This window comes from Lutra lutra, chromosome 6 (assembly GCF_902655055.1).
Source record: "Lutra lutra chromosome 6, mLutLut1.2, whole genome shotgun sequence".
Lineage (NCBI taxonomy): Eukaryota > Metazoa > Chordata > Mammalia > Carnivora > Mustelidae > Lutra > Lutra lutra.
In genome coordinates this window covers 146,632,148-146,655,152 of record NC_062283.1, presented here as the reverse complement: position 1 = coordinate 146,655,152, position 23,005 = coordinate 146,632,148, and the positions used below count along the sequence as shown (strand labels likewise).

At 41.2% G+C, this 23,005-nt stretch overlaps 1 protein-coding gene across 4 annotated transcripts in view; it reads right to left on the bottom strand.

Moving 5' to 3' along the window:
- SLC22A3 (solute carrier family 22 member 3) overlaps positions 1-23,005 on the bottom strand; it is a 91,758-nt gene that overhangs the window by 27,393 nt on the left and 41,360 nt on the right. For all 4 annotated transcript variants that reach the window (XM_047733210.1, XM_047733207.1, XM_047733208.1 and 1 more), the window contains exons 2-5: positions 19,371-19,474; positions 17,019-17,173; positions 15,131-15,299; positions 14,142-14,259 (exon numbers count right to left, since the gene is read on the bottom strand). In XM_047733210.1, coding sequence (XP_047589166.1) covers positions 14,142-14,259; positions 15,131-15,299; positions 17,019-17,173; positions 19,371-19,474 — 546 coding nt within the window. The remainder of the gene's footprint in view (positions 1-14,141; positions 14,260-15,130; positions 15,300-17,018; positions 17,174-19,370; positions 19,475-23,005) is intronic.

Here is a 23,005-nt window from a genome sequence, read left to right as displayed (position 1 = left end):
TAAGGCTTTGAGAATTTTTGTCCAATGAAGAAAAAAGTAGGAAAGCCAAAGACTAGCTAAAACACTGAAGAGCATGTACTTGCAATGTCTAGAACCAACAAGGGGGTGGTATTCAACACATGAAAGGAGTTTTATAAATGGAAGGAGACAAATTCCATAAAATCAATACACCTGGGCGAGGATACGGCAAGGCCATCCACAGAGAAGGAACCCAAATAGCAAAGCGAGCTGCACGGAGATATGCTGAATTTCACTAGTAACCAGAGATGTGCAACTTAAAACATTCAGGAGGTTGGCCCAATAGAAAATCAGAAAATACCAAATGTGTGGACAAATGGGACACTCAGTGGGTGTACACAGAAAACATTCTGGCATTACTCAGGGCACAAAGCCTGCATGCATCCCAGGACCCAGCAGTTCCACTTCAAGGTATTAAACTCCATGAGGAACCTCACAAAGGTTCCAAGGGGACACGTATGACAATGACTGGAAACAACCCACCTGCTTGTCATTAGAAGGATGGGGACATGAAACACAGCAGATGATACTGTTGAAAACCACACAGCACTCACATGTGAGCAAGATGGTAGAAAGGTATTTTGACTGGATGTAATTGGATCAATATGCTTTAAAATGTATTGCTGCGTGAAAAAGAAATAAAGCAAGGTCTAGAGCAGCACAGTTCTATTTATGTCACCTAAACACACACGCAACAACTTCTAGTTTTTAAGGGCACATAAATATCAAAGGGCACAAATCAAGCACATTCTGTTGGAAACCTGTTGAGAGTGGACATGGGGAGAGAGGAGAAAGGGAAAGTAAAATGAAACACCAGAGGGCCCTTGCACAGCCCAGTAATGGCTGTGCCATGCGGAGAGGCACGATTAGGTCAACGCTGCACTCAAAGAGAAATGACAATAGCCAAAACAATCTCCAGTCACGTTGAGGCCACGCTGGAATTTCGTCCATTTTCAGTGCTTCCACATTTCCCAACTATCCAGATTTTGGCTTCCTTCTATATCCCAGAAAATCCTTAGTCTCATGTTTATTTGCTCGCATTGGGGAATGCTAAGAAGCTTCTCTGATGAAAGTCTAGTGCAACTGAACAGTTAAAAGACTAGTTGAAATGCACCTTAATAAACATCACAATCCTTGGTGTGTTCTGGAATTTGCAAGTGGCTCCCTTTTATTGATGTGCACAATATTTTTGCACACAGTTACTTATTTCTCATTGGTATGCCCTTTATTGTTCAAGACAGAACAGTCTTTAGCGAGGGATAAGATGCTTCTATGTCTGAGCCATGAGCAGGTGGCACATGCCATCCCTGGAATTCTGTTTCTGGAGGTTTTCGAGAGTGAAGCATGTTCAGTCTCGTGGCTTGACTCTGGGCCACAGTAAGGTGCATTAATGTTGGACTGTGTTCACTTTTAACCCTAATTTTGACTTATGAATTGCTTTATTATATCTCAATAAATAGATGATAGTTTTCATCATTAACAGATACACTGATTGAGATCCAGTTAGAATACCTTTTTTTTTTTAAAGATTTTATTTATTTATTTGACAGAGATCACAAGTAGGCAGAGAGGGAGGCAGAGAGAGAGAAGCAGGCTCCCTGCTGAGCAGAGATCCCAATTTGGGGCTCGATCTCAGGACCCCAGGATCATGACCTGAGCCGAAGGCAGAGGCTTAACCCACTGAGCCACCCAGGCGCCCCTAGAATACCTTTCCACTTAGAAACAAATGCAGTCAAAACAAAAACACACCAAAATGGTTTCCAAACTCGGCACATGAGATCTCAGCTGTTCTTCAACTTTAAATGGTAAGAACTTTGATTTAGCTCTTTCTTATATCATGAAGGTGAGTATAGTTGAACAGATAGGAAACTAGTAGAGGAAACTGAATACAGTTCAAAAAAGAAAAAAGAAAAAGAAAAGCAACGACAAAGAATCGGAAAAAATACAAAGCTTCTTCAATGCGTGTCAAGAGACATTTTTGAAAGTTAATATTATACAGAGACTGTTTAAAAGGCAGATGTTTTGAACACAGCACTCAGTAACTGTTTGCTAACTAATGGATGTACAAATGAAAATGAAATGGATGTACAAATCACCTGCTACACGAGGTGAGTAGGTGTCCCTTTATTTCTGAGCCAGCTTCATGTCAGTTAACCTTAAATGATTTTTCTAAATATATGAGTACCAAGTACAATATTCTGTGATTCACTTTGTAATGTGAAAAATATTTTCACTGAAATGATCAATGAACTTGTTGAACTGAAGAAGCTGGTTATTTTGAGGGAACAAAGCCTACCAAATAGTTTACAGAACGTAGGAAGAAATGAAATGGTAAAAAAAAAAAAATACTACATGAAGTAGACCCTCTAGTTCACTCAGCTGCCATCAAAAAGCTGCTAATTTTAGAGCAGCCTGTATCAGTACAGCCCGCAAACTGTCATAAATGGCAGAGTGAATACTTCAATTACCTTTAGCAAAATTTCTCTAAGTTCTCAAACACAACTATTTAAGCCTAGAGACTATACATATTGATCAAAACATGAGGCTAAGTACTTAAACTCTATTGCACTCTGTGCCATAAAAGTAATCATGCTGAGCATTCATTCAAGATGCCTTCCTCAGTCTTCCTCAAGATCTAGACCCTTAGTGGTATATTGGTTTGGAAATGGAAGCCGGAAAGAAAACAAGGATTCACCTTTGAGAGGTAGTAAGGCAATTGTACACCCAGTTACTCAATTCTTCCTACTTAGCATGTAGAGCTTGTCCATAGGACCAGTGAAAGAGCAGAATATAATGAACTTTAGTTCACTTTATTGAATCAAAAAGTTAACGAATCTTGGAAGTTGTCAAGAATTCTGTTTGTGAAGAGGTCCTTTGGCTTTTCCTGAGAACATCGTATAACTTTAACTGTGAGAGATCAGGCAACGGTTGTTTAACACATGAAGACTAATCCTACATGTGATGACAGATCAGTGACTCCTCTCCTTCTTGAGTATGAAGACTCCTGGCTAATGCCAAAGAATATAACAGTTGTCCAAATGATACAAATCGTGCTTTTAAATTTCTGTTCATTGATGGGGTACCTGGGTGGCTCAGTGGGTTAAAGCCTCTGCCTTCGGCTCAGGTCATGATCTCAGAGTCCTGGGATCCAGCCCCACATAGGGCTCTCTGCTCAGTGGGGAGCCTGCTTCCGCCCCCCCACCCCCGCATTGCCTGCCTCTCTGCCTACTTGTGATCTCTGTCAAATAAATAAATTAAATCTTAAAAAAATTTCTGTTCATTGAGAACACATAATAACATAAATTTATTATAAACTTAATAACACCTTTCAACTCATCAGTTATTAACAACAATCACAACCACTTTCATTCTGAAAAAATAGTACATATTTACCCAAGATATATTAATTCACTCTACAGATAAGGCTTGGTTGCAAATGGTTTGAGGACTTTTGCAAGGATCTGTGACCCATTGGGACAGACTGCCATATGATTATCCCATCAACTGTGGGGCTAAAGTTATAGCTGCTGGGTGACAGGAGTGTGTCAGCAACCCTGCTTATCAAGGTTTTCTATCTGGTTGCCCTCTATGCCCATTACTAGGGAAGGTGACAAAGTTTTGCTTTTAATAGGAAAGTTTCCTCTAGCAGAGAAAGTGGCTTTGGTTGGCCATTTCCCCCAACATTCCCCATGCCTGTCTCCTGAGAAGGACATAAAGTCTTTTCCACTCTCTCAGTCCTGCTCTATCCAGCCACCTTAAGAGGAGTGCGTTCACCACATGGAGAAGGAAGGCTTCTTCTCAATCGGGTCCCCCTTCAATAGCACCAAATTCAAAGAAAAAGAGAAAACAGCACAGGTCTGTATTATTTGTTCCAAAACAAGAAATCTAGCCATCTCTGGAGTGTGTGGACCTAGTCCCCTTCGCATCTGCACCCACATGAAGGAGTGTTGCCATGGCAACATGACCAGTGTTCATCATCCGGCCGTCTGGGTGCCCTCTCAAGAAAAGGAGGACTTGTCCCACGGAAAAAATCTAGGACCTGATATCTTTGTTACCATCCTCCTGGATGGGACCTCGAGGGATAGAAACAAAGCGATCTTAGTGTGCTCTCTCCTTTACTATTCAGCACGATTTCCTGCTGTGTTTATCTGCAGCAACGGAGCACATCTGTGTGCAGCAGCAATCAACTTGGCCTTGCAGAATTTAAATGATTTCACCTGCTCCCTAGCCTGCGTCGCTTTTCTTAGGATTATTTCATAAACAAGGGCAATTTTCCTGGTGGGACGAAGATCGAGCAAGCAGTTTTGTCATGGTAACAGCAGCTCTGGATTAGGAATAACGCCTGGGAATTCCTGCCAGAGCTGGATACGCAGGGTTCTGGACATTGTACCCATCATCGCCTCCACAGCAGGGAACGCTTTCACAAAGAGCTAGTATTTTCTCATTTATTCACAGCAGGGAAGCACAGCAATTTGGATTGCAGAAACTGATTTTGTCAAAAACACAAGAAAGGGCCAAATGGCACAGGAACAAAACACTTGGAAAAGCTGACCATCTTTCTCTCTCACACAGAGCGTGAACATTTCAAAGACAGTATTAGAGGGCCATTCTCTTGGCAAATGCTCGAAAAAAGAAAAAAGAAAAAAGCAAACCCACTCCCCTATTCTATGAGAGAGAGAACCAGAATTAAAACAATTGAAGGAGGCATTGTCACAATGCCCACAGAAGAGAGCTACCAATATTAACCGAACAGAATAAGCCTGTGTGGCTTATTCCTCTTGTTTTCTATTGTAATTAATTTTGTTTGTAATGCCACCAGGGCTTGGGCTAGATAGAAGGAGGCAAACACTCCTCTGCATCCCACAGGGTGCTGGGGCTGGAAGGGGCGGACCATTGCTCTTAAAGGCAAGGGTCAGCTTTTGAGAAGGAAAAAGGGAGGAGTCCATGATTCCCAGATTACATAACTAATGAATGTCTAGTTGAAATGACTCTGAATGTCACTAGGTAAATCTCGGAGCCCTTCCCCAGTATCATCATCCATACAGCCTTGCTTGGAAGGTTCGCTGGAATCTTAGCAGTAGGGGCACCAGATCAAGTGCGAATGGAAGGGGCTGCAGCTCTGCACCTGGCCATGAATGGGACTAGGGCCTGTAGGTGGAGAGGCCAATGCAGGCAAGGTCAAAAGCAGGTTGTCTATGGGCCAGCACTGCTCTCCGTGGTCTGGGACACATCTGGAGAAGGGGTTCTTAGGAGCAGCAGTCTCTAGAAAGAGCAAGTACCAGTCATCAAGAGAGTGCAGCATCTAGCTTTCAGACAGTGGATGAGTGAAGGGATAAGCACTAGGATCCTATTTTTAGGAGAAAGAAGGGCAGAAATTAAGCAGGGGACAGGGCCCCAGTCAAACAAGCTAGGGTTCAAGACCAGATTAAGAACTAGAATAGAGGGGCGCCTGGGTGGCTCAGTGGGTTAAAGCCTCTGCCTTCAGCTTAGGTCATGATCCCAGGGTCCTGGGATCGAGCCCCGAATCAGGCTCTGTGCTTGGAGGGAAGCCTGCTTCCTCCTCTCTCTCTCTGCCTGCTGCTCTGCCTACTTGTACTCTCTGTCTGTCAAGTAAATAAATAAAATCTTATATTAAAAAAAAAGAACTAGAATAGAAGCTGGGGAGTGAGCAAGTTGAATAAATCAAGTATGTGTGTGTTTTTTGTGTTTATCGGATGTCAATAAAGTGGTTTTTTTTTTAAAGGAATATCATTTCATGTAGGGACTTCAAATAAAGGTGATAAAAGGAAAAAAAAAAGAAATGAAACTAAACTAGGGATTGATGAGGGGGTGGGAAGACAGAGGCCCCAGGGTGGGACAGCCTGAGTCACACTTTGGGACCAATCCAACAAGTAAACAGAGCCCAGTCTCTAGTGAGACCAGGAATCCCTCACAGGCATCAGAGTCCATGGGCAGACAGGCAAATTTGAGCTCACAAATGTAAACCTTTGCGACTTCCTCTGAGCACAGCCTGGAAGGCGAGGACTGACCAGCTTGTCCCAGTTTGCCTGAGACTTTCTCAGATTCAGCTCCGAAACTCTCACTTCCCAGGAATCCCCCCAGCTCTGGGCAAATGGGTACAGCTGGTCACCCTACGAGTCACCACCTGAGTCTAGGGTCCAGGGTTCTGTAGATCCCATTATGCATGAGTGATGGGTCATCGAACACCCAGACTGATGGGTGGGGTTGAGCACGGAGTGTATGTCTCAGTAACATAGCGTGTTTCCTCACACTTCTGATGGATGTTTTTCAAGCTTTAACTTATATTTAGATGAAGTAGTTAAGATTCTGACACAGGTAAGTGGCCCAATTATTTTAAGAACGATGGTGTGAGGGACTGGTAGAGGAGGAAGGCCCTGTCTCTCCAGGGTTCCTCACTCGAGATGCCGCTCTTTGGGGAGGTATCCTGAAAACCTGCCTCACTCACTCCAAGGCTGTAATCTCATTCTGCAAAACATAGGTCACTTGGATTCCTAGTTCAATTAAAGCCACATGACGCTCTGGAACATCCTCCCCTCAGTACTTGTATGGGTTAAATGAGAGTCTACTGACCAGGAAGATTTTAGGCAGAATTCCCTTTAGTGAAAGGAATTTACCATTTAATCACCAGCTTGGGAAAGGAGCTCACTCTGGATTCAAAAGCCCATCAGTACTGTTTTTATGGCTTTTTAAATGTAGCACTATTTCTCTTTTCATGCAGCATTTTTCTTGAAGCAACATTTCCCCCTTTTCATGCAATATTGTATTTTTTTTTAAGTTAAGGTGTAGGAAATAAGTAAACAACCCATTTAAATATAGGCCATTTGTAGAACTCAGGATATTTGTGAAAACGTATTTAGGTACAAAACTACTAACTCTCAGTTCCAAAGGTCTGTTTTAGCTATATGAAGTGTCCTGTCATTTTAAAAAAGATTTTATTTATTTATTTATGAGAGAGAGAGAGAGAGAGCACGTGTGCATGCATGAGTAGGGATAGGGGCAGAGGGAGAGGAAGAGAGAGAATCCCAAGCAGACTTGGCGCTGAGTGCGGAGCCTGGCATGGGCCTTGATCTGACAACCCTGAGCTGAAATCAAGAGTCGGACATTTAACCAACTGAGCCACCCAGGTGCCCCACATCCTGTCGTTTTTATTCAAGAATATTCTAAATGAAAGCTAATGTGGTAGCATGCATTAGACAGTAGCAACTTTTACATGTCATTTTTGAGGATCATGGCTTTGTTGGGTGGATTGGCACCATTTATTCTGTGTGATGTCAAAGAATGGAGATTTACTCCTATTAAGGGAAAGCACTGTATGAGTTTTTGGTGACTTTCTGTCCAATATCCTTCACTAGTTTCTAGACTCACACCTTTCTGGCTCTTGACAACGGGAACTGGACTGGAGCCCCCCTGCGGCACTGCCTGGGATTAAGTTATGTTTTCTGGATCTTTTGAAATGAATTAAGTGAAGACAGTATTCCATCCCAAGCCTTGGATGGTCATTAAATATAGCATTCACAAAAACAGTACAATAACTGGACTGAAAACCATACCCCAGATGGGCTTCATGACAGCCAGAATCATGGTGTGGTTCCTTCTTTGGAAGAATAAAAATTGTGTTTATAAAATCCCCCCCGAAAGGAAATGTCATAAGCAGACATTCCCAAAGCTGGAAAGTCCCTCTCTGTAGACATATCAGTGTCTACATGACAATTCTTTACAATACAATAAAGATGGCAGTGATTAGGAATTGGACATCTCTCTGGTAAGTGAGGCAATCTAAAACTTAACCTAACACTCCCTAATGAAGTTTTAATCTTTTTCTATTTTCTATTTCTTATATATTTATCTAACAGTGAGATCATCGGTGATGACCCTTTGGGATCAGAAAGTGCAAATGTCGGTTCTTGATGTTCCCTAAACGTGCCACCAGGGAAACCACCCACGGGTATGTTTATGCATGACTGGCTACCAATATAACACCCAGTACTTATATGTTAATAAGTTGTAGACTAACTATGAACAAAACTATATAGGCATATCATTAAAATAGGGAAAATGTGGTCAAGCCTTATAGGTTTGTTGGGCCAAGAGAGGAAAACAATATCACTAACAAATATGGACACACTCAGTTCTATACTGCTAGAGGCTCCTTGTTAACTAGAGCTGCAACGCACTCTTTTCCATGAACATATCCCACACGAAGAAAAGAAGTGGAGGAGTAGGGGAGGACAGGGGTCTATAGAGGATAAGGGCTTTTAAAATCCTTTAGAAAAAAATGAAAGCAAAACCAAGCCACAGTTACTACCTATGTAGTTGTATAAGCTGGGTCCGTAAGTGACAAAAGCTATTTAACCCATATATTGGTTAAATAATGCTGCATAACAACCATCAAGCTTAGTGACATAAAGTAATAAGCATTCATTTCACTCATATGTTTATGGGTTGGCTGAGAGATGGCTGATGCAGGTTTGGGGAAGTTTTACTAAACAAGCTCTACTCCAGATGCCTGGGGCTGGGAGACAAGCCTGGGAATATTCTTCTCATGGTGATGGCTAAAGCGCAGAGACCAAGCCCAACCACACAGAACATTTCAAGATTCTACTGCAGCACGTCTGGTGGTAATCTACCAACAGCCAAAGCAACTCACATGGTCAAGCTCAAAGTCAAAGGGCAGGACATACATTCCACCCACCATGGGATCAAAGCAAGTTACACTGGCATGCCCGATATCAAAGGAACCCCAAAACATTTTCATCCAATGGAAATGAGGGGGAGGACACGAATATTTCAAACAATAACCTAAATGACCCCCTTCCTCTGTCACCTCAACAACTAAAAATGTGTTGAATCACTAAACCCTACCCTGGCAATTGAAACAATGCCGTTAGGATCAGCTATATTAGTTAGCTTTGGCCACAAAAACAAACAACCTCCAATCTCTGAAACACACTGAGACACATTTAGCAGACTGTAGTTTACTGAGAAAACAGTTATTTCTTGGCCACATTCCACGTGGCCGCTCTAGGTCAGCTTCTGCAGCTCTGTTCCAAGTTGTGGCTCTTCTCATTCCGAGACCCATGCTGAAGGAACACCACCAATTTAGGGTATGCTATTCTTGTGGGAGATGGAAAGGGCAAGAGAACGTCAGAAACGCATGATGCCTTTACAGCTTCTGCTCTGAACTGGTGCCTCAGACCAGCAAGTCAGATGGCTGAGCCTGACTCAGTGGGGAAAATCCGCCTGACTGCAGAGGCACACTGCTGTGAGTCCCACGGCCACGAGAGGGGGTGTGGGATCCTCCTACAAAATGGGTTGAAGATCTGGGAACAACAACGCATCTGTCACAGCACCACTTCATGATAAGGAAAGGTCCCTGAGCAACAACCCCAGCTCTCCACTACTTAAACCCAGAGATCTAGTCTACTACGATCAAAAGCCTGAGCACTCTTAAATACTTGCCCACTTTCTCATCTACTTTGAGAAATACACATTCAGTTTTTAGGGCAATGGCTATCTCTTCAGACCAGCATCGTCATGTGATGCACTGTTCAATCGTATACACGATTCAATCGTATAATGGCCATGTATACACGATACACGCCGGGTGAGCGTGGAAAGTCGGACTGATTGGTAACTTACTAGGTGTGAGGCAAGAACCAGGGCACTCCAGGTAACGGGGAGGAAGTAACGTCAAACTGATGCTAAAGAAAAACTTAACTGCAACATGTAAGAACTTTACCTTATGAGCAAATCTGCAGGGACCACCATGGCAGGAAACAGCGCTATCACCAACATGCTCCCCGGGTCAGAGGATGCCTGTGGATGCCTGTGGATGCTCTGGAGGCCTCAGGACACACTACTGTGCTACAGTTGTGCCTGGGCTGTAAGGACTGTTGACCTGCTAATAGTTTGCTTTTATTTTTTCAAGTGTGCCTTAAATATTGCAAAGGCGCCCGTGCACGTATCTAAGCTAAGTGTCCTTCTGCATTGGGTCAGTCACTGCCTAGTGTTTGACACTCAGCCCATCCTTCGATTCCTTCCAGTTTCTATACACTTTGATTCTTTCCATTTTTCTGTATTTCTTCAACTTCCTCTAAGTTCCACCCACCTGCCTCATTTGCATTGATTTTACATTTTTGGACTTTTCTCATCAGGGCATAATAGTTACACTGTTGTTATGTTCAGAGAGTCTGACGTTCTCATCACCTGTGTTTCTAGCTTCTAGCTGTGGCTTCAACAAAGTCAGAAGCTAGCTGGGAATTTTGGCAAATGGAAGCCTAGGGACCAGTGAGACAAACATCCAGAGTTTATTTGCCCATGAAACGAGTAACATCCATATGAAATATAACTGAGATTATGTGCTGGGCGGCCAACCCCCAGAATAACCCACCTGGTTGAATGTTGCAATGAAATCCATCATACCTATTTCTTCCCATATCCTCCTTCTATTCACAAAGCCCAAGGGACCGGTGTAGCCCTAGATTGTGGTGAATTTAGGTTCTCTTCTGTAATATAGAGCGTCAATTTAAGCTAGGGCTTTCGATCCCCCCTAAAATAGATGAGGATCTCTGGTACCAGGGATGGAACAGGCTGGGTTGGGAGGTGGCTAAGAAAGACAGCATCACTGCCGGGCCTCCCATGTGCATCAAGCAGATCCTTTCCACTTCCTTCGAGCCTCACGGCAATCTGTGATGTGGTGATCAACACGTAGGATGAGGTGGGATTTGGACCGGTCTTGGAGGATGTGGTAACTTACATGATAATAACTTCTCTCAAAAGTCACGATTTATTGAAAAGAGGTTCTATGACACGTAAAGGCAGAGCACTGGATAATTAGCCTTGAGCATGGGAGCCCTTGACGTTATATCCAGAAGCGGGGGTACCAGCTGAGGCAGCAAAGGATGCAGAAGGTTCGAAGTGATTATATAGACACAAGGTTTCAAGACGACCCTAACATTGATGTGGTCAATTAGTTAGCTGAGTCACCAAAAGTGAGTAATTGATAGTGGTATGCAGAAGTCATAATAGGACTGATTTTGGCTTTGGGGTGCAATGCCTGCACTATTGGTCAGTACTTTTGAGTACTGTAAAGAGGTAATTTGCACATTATTATTCTTTATGGTAACACTGGGATCCCTGAAATAGAAAATCATGGTTTAGCCTATAATTTGACTGACTTCTGCTATTAGCAAGGGGTTTTAAACTGAAATGTTAATTCCTTCTCTTTTTGAAGACAATACTTGGCTTTCCTGCTTATGTTCTACAGTTTAAAAAGTTGAAGTTGGGGACGCCTGGGTGGCTCAGAGGGTTGGGCCTCTGCCTTCGGCTCAGGTCATGATCTCAGGGTCCTGGGATCGAGTCCCACGTCGGGCTCTCTGCTCAGTGGGGTGCCTGCTTCCTCCTCCATCTCTCTCTGTCTGCTGCTCTGCCTACTTGTGATCTCTCTCTGTCCATGAATAAATAAAAATCTTAAAAAAAAAAAAAGTTGAAGATGGATAGGTCCAAAACTCAAAGCACCCTTTGAGAAGTAGGTGATTCCAAGAGTAAGACCCTACAAGATAAGCCTGGAAAATATCATCATTCTAAGAAGCAAAGAAGCATTCTGGAACTCCTAGGGGTGTGACAGAAGGACCCCAGAACCATCAAAGAGGAGACTTGTTCGTCCAAAGATGGGGCAATTTGAGCACCAATAAGGATAATAACAAAACCTGTGAAAGAGTGAATTATAGGTTCAAATCCAGGCATTCGGAAGGAGGCATCGAAAAACCCCACAACACACAAGTCATTGATTGCTGCTGGAGAATGCAACAGCAATTTTGAAAAGAAATAAAGAAGCACACACGTATCTTGCTTTTCCTGTAGGAACTGTAGCTCAGAGTGACCAAACAAATGATGGGAGAAGTTGCTCTTTATGTAAGTATCCCAGTAACAAATGAAGACATAATGATCAAGTGGGAATATTATCAATATTGTCATTTGCAACCTCTGATGAATTAATAAATGCAGGCAACAATGATCCATGGCAGCTTACACCACAGAAGAAGAGATGGGAAGACATGAGATGTTTCTTAATGGAAATGTACTAAGTCAGTTACGAAGGAGGATTGCCTAAAGTATCACATCTAAACCTGATTTACGTCTAGATCCACCTGCCGACAGAGAACACAAGAGACGGAGGGTCATGTTAAAGGATCTTAAGGATAAAATTAACCCCAATTTAGACTGCAGAAAAGTCTACAGAAAAAAAGCCAAAAAGAAACCCTAACATTCTTTACCCCCAAGGTTGCAAGGAAAAGAAAAGAACAGGAACCTATGGACTAAAAACCAAAGAGGTTTATCAGCCCATCACAGTATGCAATCCTCAGGCATAGTGGTGGCTTGGGTGCTGAACTCCCAAGAGAAACTCATGTCTGACTTCAAACCTGACTTTCAAATGGGGATCATTTAACTGCTTAAAACCAGAGTTAACACGTCTTGGAGGCCACGGGATCCACTGTTCATGATCTTTCACGAGCACAACCATGTCGAGCCTTGAACTGCTTCCCCGCTGAAATGTCTCTAGAGTGCTCGTGAATTAGAAGTGGGTCTGTGGGTGTAGGGGAGCAGCGTTGAACCAGACACTCGGGGACGTAAGAGCAGCTGCTTCTGGGAATCATCCTGTGACCACTCAGCAGTACTCACGACAACACACCGCATGCCTAGTTAAGTGGTATTTATTTGCCTTCCTAAGCCACCAGCACACACGGTTTTTTTCTCTATTTTTAAAACCTTGATGTTGATCTGGCATATGCTTAGCTCTGGGATTACGCATGTAATGTCTTCAGGATACTGCTGAACGAAAAGCAAAAATATTTATTTGACCATGAAACTGAGTGCAGATTATCAGACATTTGATCCAGTTGTGAAGACCAAGGTTAATGTGACGAGACCAAGGGCAGAAGGCAGCAGGATATTTTTTCCGTAAAAGGAATCCACAGCCCAAATATGTTCAAAGAACAAGGATCGACTCATCTTCATGGTTAAAACAGATCATGTTTTACCTTTACTGCATTGTGTATGCATGATCTGCAAACCCTAAGGCATATCCTTATAATCCAATGTCAACTGATCAGTTGAAACCTCTGTAAATACAGAGGTTACCGCTTGCCACTGAATATAAGAGTGAAGGAAAAAGGTAGAAATCCAAATCTCTCTGGCCAAGTTCTGGAAGGTTGGGGATGTGACAAGAAAACTAACAAAGCTTATTATTATTTTTTTTTTTATCAGAATGTTCTATCAAAACCAGCTGAGTGGTACAAAAAAAACTGATGTTAGCAACCTAACATTCTTTAAGGTTTTCATCAAAGATTCATATCTTCCAAAAATTGTTCTCTAATATTCATTTTATAATAATCCTTCTGTTACTTTGTCTTTGCAGTAAAGCACTGCCATATATTTTTATATATTATTCTCTAATTATTCAGGTGTGGCCTCAGATATATCTCTATGTCTTCAAAGGCATAGCAAATCTTCCCAAGAGCGAAGAATGAACTTGAGTCCCTCATTTCTCTTAGTGTAGTGGTACAGAAACATCAAAAAAGGCTTTGCTGGGAAAAAGAAGAAGAAAAAAAAATGGAGGAAGAAAATGTGGCGGGGGTACGAGGGCCAGCAGCAAGTGTAAGTCTGAAGGCTGAATATTACATCATTGCTCATGCTTTCATTCAAACAAATAGTATTTCCAAGATTACATTTAAAGACAAATCTTTAGACTACCCTGAATGTCAAGAAAAGATGTATAGTTTGTGCAAATTAAGATGAATGAATGACTTCATAGTATGGGGCCACAGTAAGTAAATACACAGTAAGTGTAATTATCCAAGGAACATGGTGCAACTGTTGAAACATGGACCAAGGGACCAGCTGGCCTTCACTCTGGTGCTATCACAATTTCACAACCATGTCTTCTTTAATGCACCTTGTGATTCTTCCCAAAGGTTTTTCTTTTCTCCCTTTTTAAAGCCAAACTAAAAATGACTTAGTCAGCTCCTTGATAATATGTACATTAGGGACAAATCAATTCACCCACTTTAATAATGCTTCTTACTAGTAATAAGTAAGATTACCTCTGAGTAATTTGGTGAGAGATATTTCCCATTGCACTTGGCAATGCTCCTCAGGATTTTTAATGCTTTATCTCCTTTCTTCCGTGTAATCAGCCAGCGGGGAGACTCAGGAACCACCCTGGCAAGAAGAGGACTTTTTTGAGTTTTATCTAGTAATTTCAACACCTAAAAGTTAATGGCTTGAATTTCTCTATCAAAATGGATCTCGTGATTAGGTACAAGTTTAGGAGATTCTGAGAGTTTAGAATAGTCTCTCTGCAACATAAATTATCTCAAAAATTATATAATGGAAGGGAAAAATGCTCAGTTGATAACTGAATCATTGGTCGTAATAAAAATAATCAATATTGCATTGCTCTTGTAAAACCAGGCTGTCCTAGAACACAGTGTCCTTGATTATACATTATGAAAAGAGCTGGGATTTAATGAGCATTTAGGAAAAGATGAAGACCCAATTCATGTAAACTGATTGCCCCCCATATATTAAAATTAAATTAGAGGAATGATCAAAATACATTCACTACAATAAGAGTCAAATGCATATAACCTGTAGTTTTCTGATAACTTAATTTTCTCATGCTCTTAACATTTTCATATTCCTCAGGAGATTCCCAAATAATATTAATTTGCTTAATAGAACACACAGAGAAGCAAATCATTTTCATTGCATTTAATTTGCATGTTGAAATATTGGCAGATATGGTATGTTGCCTTATAGTGTTCAAGAAGATATTACAAAATAACAAAACATAATTAACACTTTATTTAGATTTTCTGCTTGGATACTTTGTTAATTTATTTTAATAACAACTATGAGTCAAATAATAATCTCTATAAATTCTCAATTCTCTAGAAATACTCAAAGCCCATAGTCCCTCTGGAGATGTTAGGAAATCTCAGTTGCTTTCATTTTCATGGTGGTTTAGAAGTGCAGACTCTACAATTCTTTGGAATAAGAATAAATTCAATAATGACCAAAACCACTTTACCAGTAATAAAGGAGGAAGAGAAAGCCGGGCAGCGTTATGGCTAGCTGGATCCCTTGCCAATTTGGGATAAAGTAGGCAATTCCAGGAAGAATTATGATTCCAAGGGTGAAGAACATTTGGACCACTATTCCCACAATTCTCCTTTGCTTTGAACCTACTATTTCTGTTACTGAAGGAAAACAAACACAGAGGTTAGGGAAGCTGAAGATCAGCTCCAAAATAAACAAGCAGAGACATTACATCTGTCATATCCATTGGTATTGCTAGAATGATACCAAACTCTGAAAGGTACCACGGCTTCCCTACGTGCTGGCACTATGCTTTCTGCTCACTCTCTCCTCTGCCAGTTATTGGCAAGCGTGTGCCACGCTCATCCCGCACACCCAGGCCAGCACTCTTCTGGGTATACAAAGAACATATGTGTTGATTTTAGGAAAGCTTAAGTGATGACGATTTTATCAACACAGAACTAGAATCAACTGGCTAGCTTTCTATCACGGTAGTTCTAAAGATTTGCCTATTGTAGTCTCCTTAGGAGATTATTTGTAAGCATTTATGAGCATTATAATCCTACAAATAATTTTTTCAAGATCACCACATAGTTTCTATTAAATGATAATTCTCCCCACAGCACTGGACTTTACATTTATGTGATATTTCTTTAAAAATCACATGGGGGAGGAGAAGAGTAAATGAAACAAGATGGGATTGGGAGGGAGACAAACCATAAGTGACTCTTAATCTCACAAAACAAACTGAGGGTTGATGGGGGGAGGGGGTTGGGAGAGGGGGTGGGGTTATGGATATTGGGGAGGGTATGTGCTATGGTGAGTGTTGTGAAGTGTGTAAACCTGGCGATTCGCAGACCTGTACCCCTGGGGATAAAAATATATGTTTATAAAGCTGTAAAAAAAAAGAAAGAAAAATCACATGGGGGATTTTACTACATACCTTCTCCCACCTCTATTCCCCCAAACTTATCCTTTTCTATTTGTCATTCATTCTATTCTGACGATCCTGGGATGTGCTACCTTAGTGGTGCCCTAAGATCACAACTTTAAAAATTTCCTTAAAAATACTTCACGTTCCAAAGTTATCCCTTCTGCCCCAGCCGGCGATAGGCAACCTCCCAGCACTCTCTCTCCTTCCCCACAAAAAGATCTTCAGAGGGTCCCCAGAGTAGGCACTGCTTGGGGATGAACTGTCTAGCAGTGATGAAAGGGACTAGAAGCCTAATGATCTGCAGCAATAATCAAAAACAAGCTTTTGCATCTCCCTACTCACAAATCCACCGTGACCCTCAGAGTAGGTAGCTGGTCCTGAACCTCACCAGAGACAGAACCAAAGTAGCAGCCAGGACTTTTCTCAGTAAAATGAGCAAAGAGCAACGGAAATTTATTCTTTCTTTCATACCCTGAAGGTCAAACTTTCTAGCTACGTTTTTAGGTCAGATCTCCTTCATGGTAAAAAGTTCTCCACTTGAGCAAGAGGAGTAGAATTAAGAAGTAGTATCTGAGAACACAGGAATGTCATCTCAAACCCTATCACAGAAATACACAGAAAATGCATATTAAAAGTGTTTTAAGAACCGCTGAAATTTTTATAAAAATTGAACTCTGATAAAGCAAAGCAGTAAGGTGTTAGTGTATGGCCATGCTAGAAAGTGGTTGGTTCACCCAAGTACTTTGTGATATTCCATATTTGGCAAGGTGGTGTTTAGTTTCCCAAGAGTCAGAATCTCACCCCCACACCTTCTTATTTGCAGAGATCATTACTGTGGCAGCCGCCAAGCCTCCACATACGAGCCCCAGGAGGGCTGACTGGCTGGCACCGCCCAGCCACCTGCCCCTGGCTGTCACAGAGACACAGAGGCGTAGCAATGTCTTACCAATCACGTAGCAGGTCATCCATGTCCCTTTTCCAAACACACCTTGTAGGAAGCGGAAGACCACAAACACAGGGAAATTGGGTGCAAATGCCACCACAACACCGGTGACGCCGACACCAAAACAGGAGATTAGGTAAATGACTAGTCTGCCGTACCTTTTTGAGAAAGAGAGAGGAAGAAGTCACCTTCAACGTTTCCTTCGACACAATGAGAAAGACTATCATTAGAAGTGCTGTTAAAAGAGGCTTAAGTACAAAAATTTTGTTTTTAAGACTGCATTACTACCAGGTACAGGATTGTTGAAAATTCTATGTTTTGTTTTATAGCAAAACCAGGGCAAATAAGAACATGTGTGTCTGAAATGACATGACAAAATGTAAGGCACAGAATACAATCTTCGGGATTGCAATTTCCAGAAAGATGCTGCTCTCCATCACGTCCAGTGCCCCCAGTGGCACAGCCTGAACACTTTATAGCATTTTTGTGAATGGGGTGGGAAGGAGAAAGGGAGAAGGTTCCAGGCCCAGGCTTCAGTTTTGGCTCAATCAACAGCCAGCCCTGCAACCTTGGGTCCATGTCTTCAACAATCCAAGACTCAGATTTTGTTGGTTTGCTTGTGGGTTGCCCCCCCCCACCCCCTTCTACAATGAGGGTGTAGAGGCTCAAATGAGATGCTGATGTCTAGCTCCTTACAAACTATGAACTTCATGAACAATGTGAGCTCTTCTTAAGTTCGGCATTTTATCCTCACCATTTACAGAACTATGGTTAGAAGCATAGACAAGGGGCACAGATCATTATGTGCCATATTCTGGGATTCTGATATTAAGTGGTTTGGTATAGTTGTGCCAAATTATTGGCTGGTGGAAGTCTGTTATCCATGACCTTTCAGAGATTTGAAAAAAAAAAATTTTCCCATAGAAATTCCCACCAAATTCACATATGTAGCATCTTGCTTTGGTCAGTGGAGTGGAGACAGAAGTAGTCCTGGTTTATCTAGGTTTTGAAATTCACTATCTGTCCTTCCTACACTGTCCTCTCTTAGCTATGTGGTCTATTAAATTGTTTCTTGTCCTTTCCTTCAACGACATGAAGAAGAGAAGGAGCCAACGGATGGCTGGCCGGCGGTGAGGCAAACTCATTCATGGGACTGTCCTCCTCTCTAAAGCGCTGAGTCATCTCTGAGGACAGCCACTCAGTCCCCTGCTGGGACACAGGTGGGAAAAGCCCTCCCTCCTTTAGTTGAGTTACTTTTCTTTGGAGAATATGTTTGCTGATTGTGAGAGAGAAGTAGGAGAAAGAAGAGAGAGAGAGGGAGAGAAAGAGAGAGAAGGAGAAGGTCACATGCAGAAGAGGGTGTCAGGGGGCTGCAAGAGAAAACTGAGAGATGAAGGAGCAGAAAAAGAAACTAAGGGTTCTACCCGCTCTGAAGTCCCGGTCTGGTTACATGCAGACCATCTACTGGCTAAAGCATTTGGGGCATTTTTATTGTCTCCAATGAGCTAATTAATAGCAGTGGGCAGTTCTCCAAGACATACCCTCAGCACTGCGCACCACGAGAATGGTCACAAGGACCCACTTGGGCTGGGCTAGCCTGGCCAAAGCGACAATTAGCCAGACATGGCCAATAGCCAAAGCTTCCTACTCCTGTTCTAAAGGACATAGAAGGAATAAATTACTGCACATATTTTCATAGTTAGAATTGGGATAAAGGAATGGAATGAATACAATAACCAACATCAATAATGTTTCAAACAAAAAAAATGTTTCAAACAATATTTGAATAAAAAGTATGACTATCCTCAGTATACACACTTACCTTGTCTGCCATTAACCGGTATATTTATGAATATTAAATGATAGATAAAATTCTTTTAATGGTCTTTGGAAAAACTCTTTTTGTAGGGTTTTTAACTTGTAGAATAAAATACAAGGGTTTCTTTAAAAAAACATTAAGTGAAACGTATTTGGAAGGGGCAGACTCTGGCTAAATTAATCAGGCCACAACCAGTGAGTTATGGAAGCACACAGAATTGACTCTCCAGTGTTTGGCCAGCCAGCATCTGCCCCACAATGAAGCGACTGCCTTTCTGGTGTGGGTTTCCATTCCGATGCCTGCAGACCCACTGGGAGCAGCCCCATCCATTTGTGTAGTTCAAGGAGTAAGGAGATTGAGTTGAACAAGGAGAGAATTAGTCCAACCAAATAAGCATGAATGTCACAAGTACTAAAATTAAGACTTTTTCCACGTTTAGCAGAAATTGTTTTCTAATGGTTAACATCAAACATTTCCAACTCCACATGTGTGCATCATGTTCTAGTGCTGTCGATGGTTATCACACCTGTGCCTACCTGTCTGCAGCATAGCCCAAGGTGAAGGCTCCAGCCAAGAAGCCCAGGTTTAGGATGGCTTGTGTGAGGTCCAGCATCCAAGCATTGCCACACACGAGGTCAAACTGGGAAAACAAAGCAAATACACAGGAGATATGTGACCCTGCTTATCCTCAAGACACTTGATCTTCTGTTCCAGTCAGTGATCGTTAAACATTTGCCCAAACACTCCTTAAAACTTTTAAATGTATCACATGCATATTCTTATACTGATATATAAATGTTTTGTCAGTTTCAATAACAGCCAAAGATGTAATTCACTGTACCCAACAGTCTAAATACTGGAGCCATTGGCCAGCCACCATCACCCCGTAAAAGCAAGGTATTCAATATTCTCAATCTGAAGTCAATTATTTTTTCTCTTTGAATTCTTATTTTTGTGCCCACATACTTACATCCTAATATTATAAGTAGAAAATGTTTTATTGTATTTTGCATTAATGTGTATTGCATTAATGGTGAGGTAAATAAATACTTCTGTGTGTAAAAATTATGTACATAAATTGACATTCCATTAAAAAATTTTCCCTGTGACATTGTCTCTAAATATCCGCATACTTTCTCATTGGGTTATAATTACAATTATTAGACTACAGTGGATGAAAACACAAAATATGAGGAATTTTGAAAAAGATTTATTGCACGGGAATAACATTTTGTTGGAAATGTACCTCTGTATTTCTAGAGAATGTTAAGAAAGGCTGGGGTTTTCCAGCTAGTTCATGTAATCTGAAGAGGGACATTGTTTATTACCAGTACCAGTTAAAGCTAAACATCAATTCTGTTCCCTTTTTTCATTTTTAAAAATTTGTGTGCCAGGAAAACTTGTTTGTCTAAGTAAATTAATGAGAATGGAGAGAGTTTAGTTAAAGCGACATCACTCAGTTCTTCTGGCTCCTTCTCAGGTACATGCTGAGACTCACAGAGCAATCTATCATTAAAATTAGTTTTACTTTTCTGTTAACTCACAGGCTATTTAAGTTCTCCTATAATTTTGCTACATGGAAGGAAAAGGAAACCACCACACTTACAAAAAGTTGTTTCACCAAATACTAAGGTAATTTACTTTCTTCATTACCTTCTTACTACCCAAACCAACAGTCCAAACTGCCCTGTTGTTTGGTTCCCCACAGGTTTTTAAACCTCGGGTTAGTGCATCACAGAGGGGCAGGAGAGAGGTAGGATTCCTTTAGCAAAGTGGGAGAAGTTCATTAGGAAAAAGGACCTGCATCTTCATTGTACTCAGGAAGATCCGTTTTGGACCTATAGGAGCTGAGGCTCTTGGCAATGGATTCGCTTCAAAGTACCCTGCCTGACGCCCCACCCTGTGACCGTCTTTGTGTACCTCCAAATGGCAAGCTTGCCCCAGCTTGAAGACCATTAGTAAATACACATTCATAAGCAAACTGTCAACACGTATTTATCGAACCCAACTTCTTGTCTTGGTTTTACGGCTAATGATCTGTCACTTAACACAGCTGGAAAAAAAACAGGAGCATGAGTAGCTAGCCCACCTCACAGAGTTGCTGGAAAGACTTACAGAGATTAAAAAAGTAAAAAAGATTTACATATACACACATTAGTAGGAACTGTGGTGATTTAAAGGAGTTTTATCATCCATTTAGGTACTGCTTTCTCAGGGCACAACAATTTTATTTTAAGTAAACTTGCAGATGATTAATTACCTTAAATAATTTCCCATTGGAATTAAATATATAGAGAATACAATTAGAGGACAGCCACACACCAAAGAATGAAACTGGATGGCTTTTTTACACCATATACAAAAATAAACTAAAAATGGATTAAGGACCTAAATGTGAGACCTGAAACCATAAAAATTCTAGAAGAAAACACAGGCAGTAATTTCTCTGACATTGGCTATAGCAACATTTTTGTAGATGTGTCTCCTGAGGCAAGAGAAATACAAGCAAAAATAAACTATTGGGACTTCATCAAAATAAAAAGCTTCTGCACAGCAAAGGAAACAATCAACGAAACTAAAAGGCAACTTACAGAATGGGAGAAGATATTTGCAAATGACATATCCGATAAAGGGTTAATACCCAAAATATACATGAAACTTATAAAACTCAAAACCCAAGAACAAATAATCCAATTTTAAAAATGAGCAGAAGACACGGGGGGCACTTGGGTGCGTCCGTCTGTTAAGTGTTTGACTTCAGCTGAGATCATGATCTCAGGGTTGTGGGATTGAGCCCCACATGAGGCTCCACATTCAGAGGAAAGTCTGCTACTCTCTATCCCTCTGCCCCTTCCCCTGAGCTTGCGCGCATGCTCTCTCTCTCTCTCAGATAGATAAATCTTTTAAAAATTTTTGTTAAAATTATAAAAATGAGAAGACATGAACACACATCCAAAATAAATAAATAAATAAAGAAGACATCCAGATGACCAACAGACACATGAAAAGATGTTCAACATCACTCATCATCAGGGAATGCAATTTAAAACCACAATGAGATATCACCTCACACCTGTCAGAATGGCTAAAATCAAAAACACAAGAAACAAGTGTTGGCAAAGATGTAAAGAAAAAGGAACCCTCTTGGTGGGAATGCAAAGTGGTGCAGCCACTATGGAAAGGAGTGTGGAGGTTCCTCAAAAAGTTCAAAGTAGAACTACCCTTTCATCCAGTAATTTACTACTGTGTATCTACCCCCAAAATCCAAAAACACTAATTGAAAAGGATATATAAACCCCAATGTTTATTGCAGCATTATTTATAATAGCCAAACTATGGAAGCAGCCCAAGTCCACTAATAGGTGAATGGATAAAGAAGATGTGGTATACATACACAATGGAATATTACGCAGCCATTAAAAAGAATGAAATCTTGCCATTTGCAACAACATGGATGGAGCTAGAGAGTATAATGGTAAGCGAAATAAGTCAATCAGAGCAAGACAAATGCCTCATGATTTTACTCATATATGGAATTTAAGAAACAAAACAAAAAGAGAGAGAGAGAGAGACAAACCAAGAAACAAATTCTTAACTCTAGATAACAAACTGGTGGTTACCAGAGGGGAGATGGGTGGAAGGATGGGGGAAATAGGTGATGGGGATGAAGAAGGGCACCTGTTATGTTGAGTACCGGTGATGTATGGAACTGCTGAACCATCATATTGTCTACCGGACAGTAACATAACACTGTATGTTAGCTACACTGGAATTAAGATACAAACTTCATAAAAACAAACACACGAAAGAATGCACTAAGAATAAGAAAAATGCACTAAGAATAAAAGTATATCACATCTCAGAAACCAAACAGGCAATTTAACTGCCAGAGAAAACATTTTGCTTCAGAAAAGTAGCAGTCAGTGTCAAATAGAAATTCCCAAAGAGCAGCCGGACTTCAGATTAGCCGGGGAGGCAGGAAAGCTTTTCACTGATGACATAGCAAGGCCCAGCAAAAGCTATCCTTTCAGTGCATTTGTTCAGCTGCTTTTGAATTGTATGAATTAAAATATCCCTCCCATAGTCTTTAAATACACAAAATATTCTTTAACATAAAACTGTTTATCTTTTACATTCTCCCATAAGAGAAACTGTCAAAAAGAATTTTTTT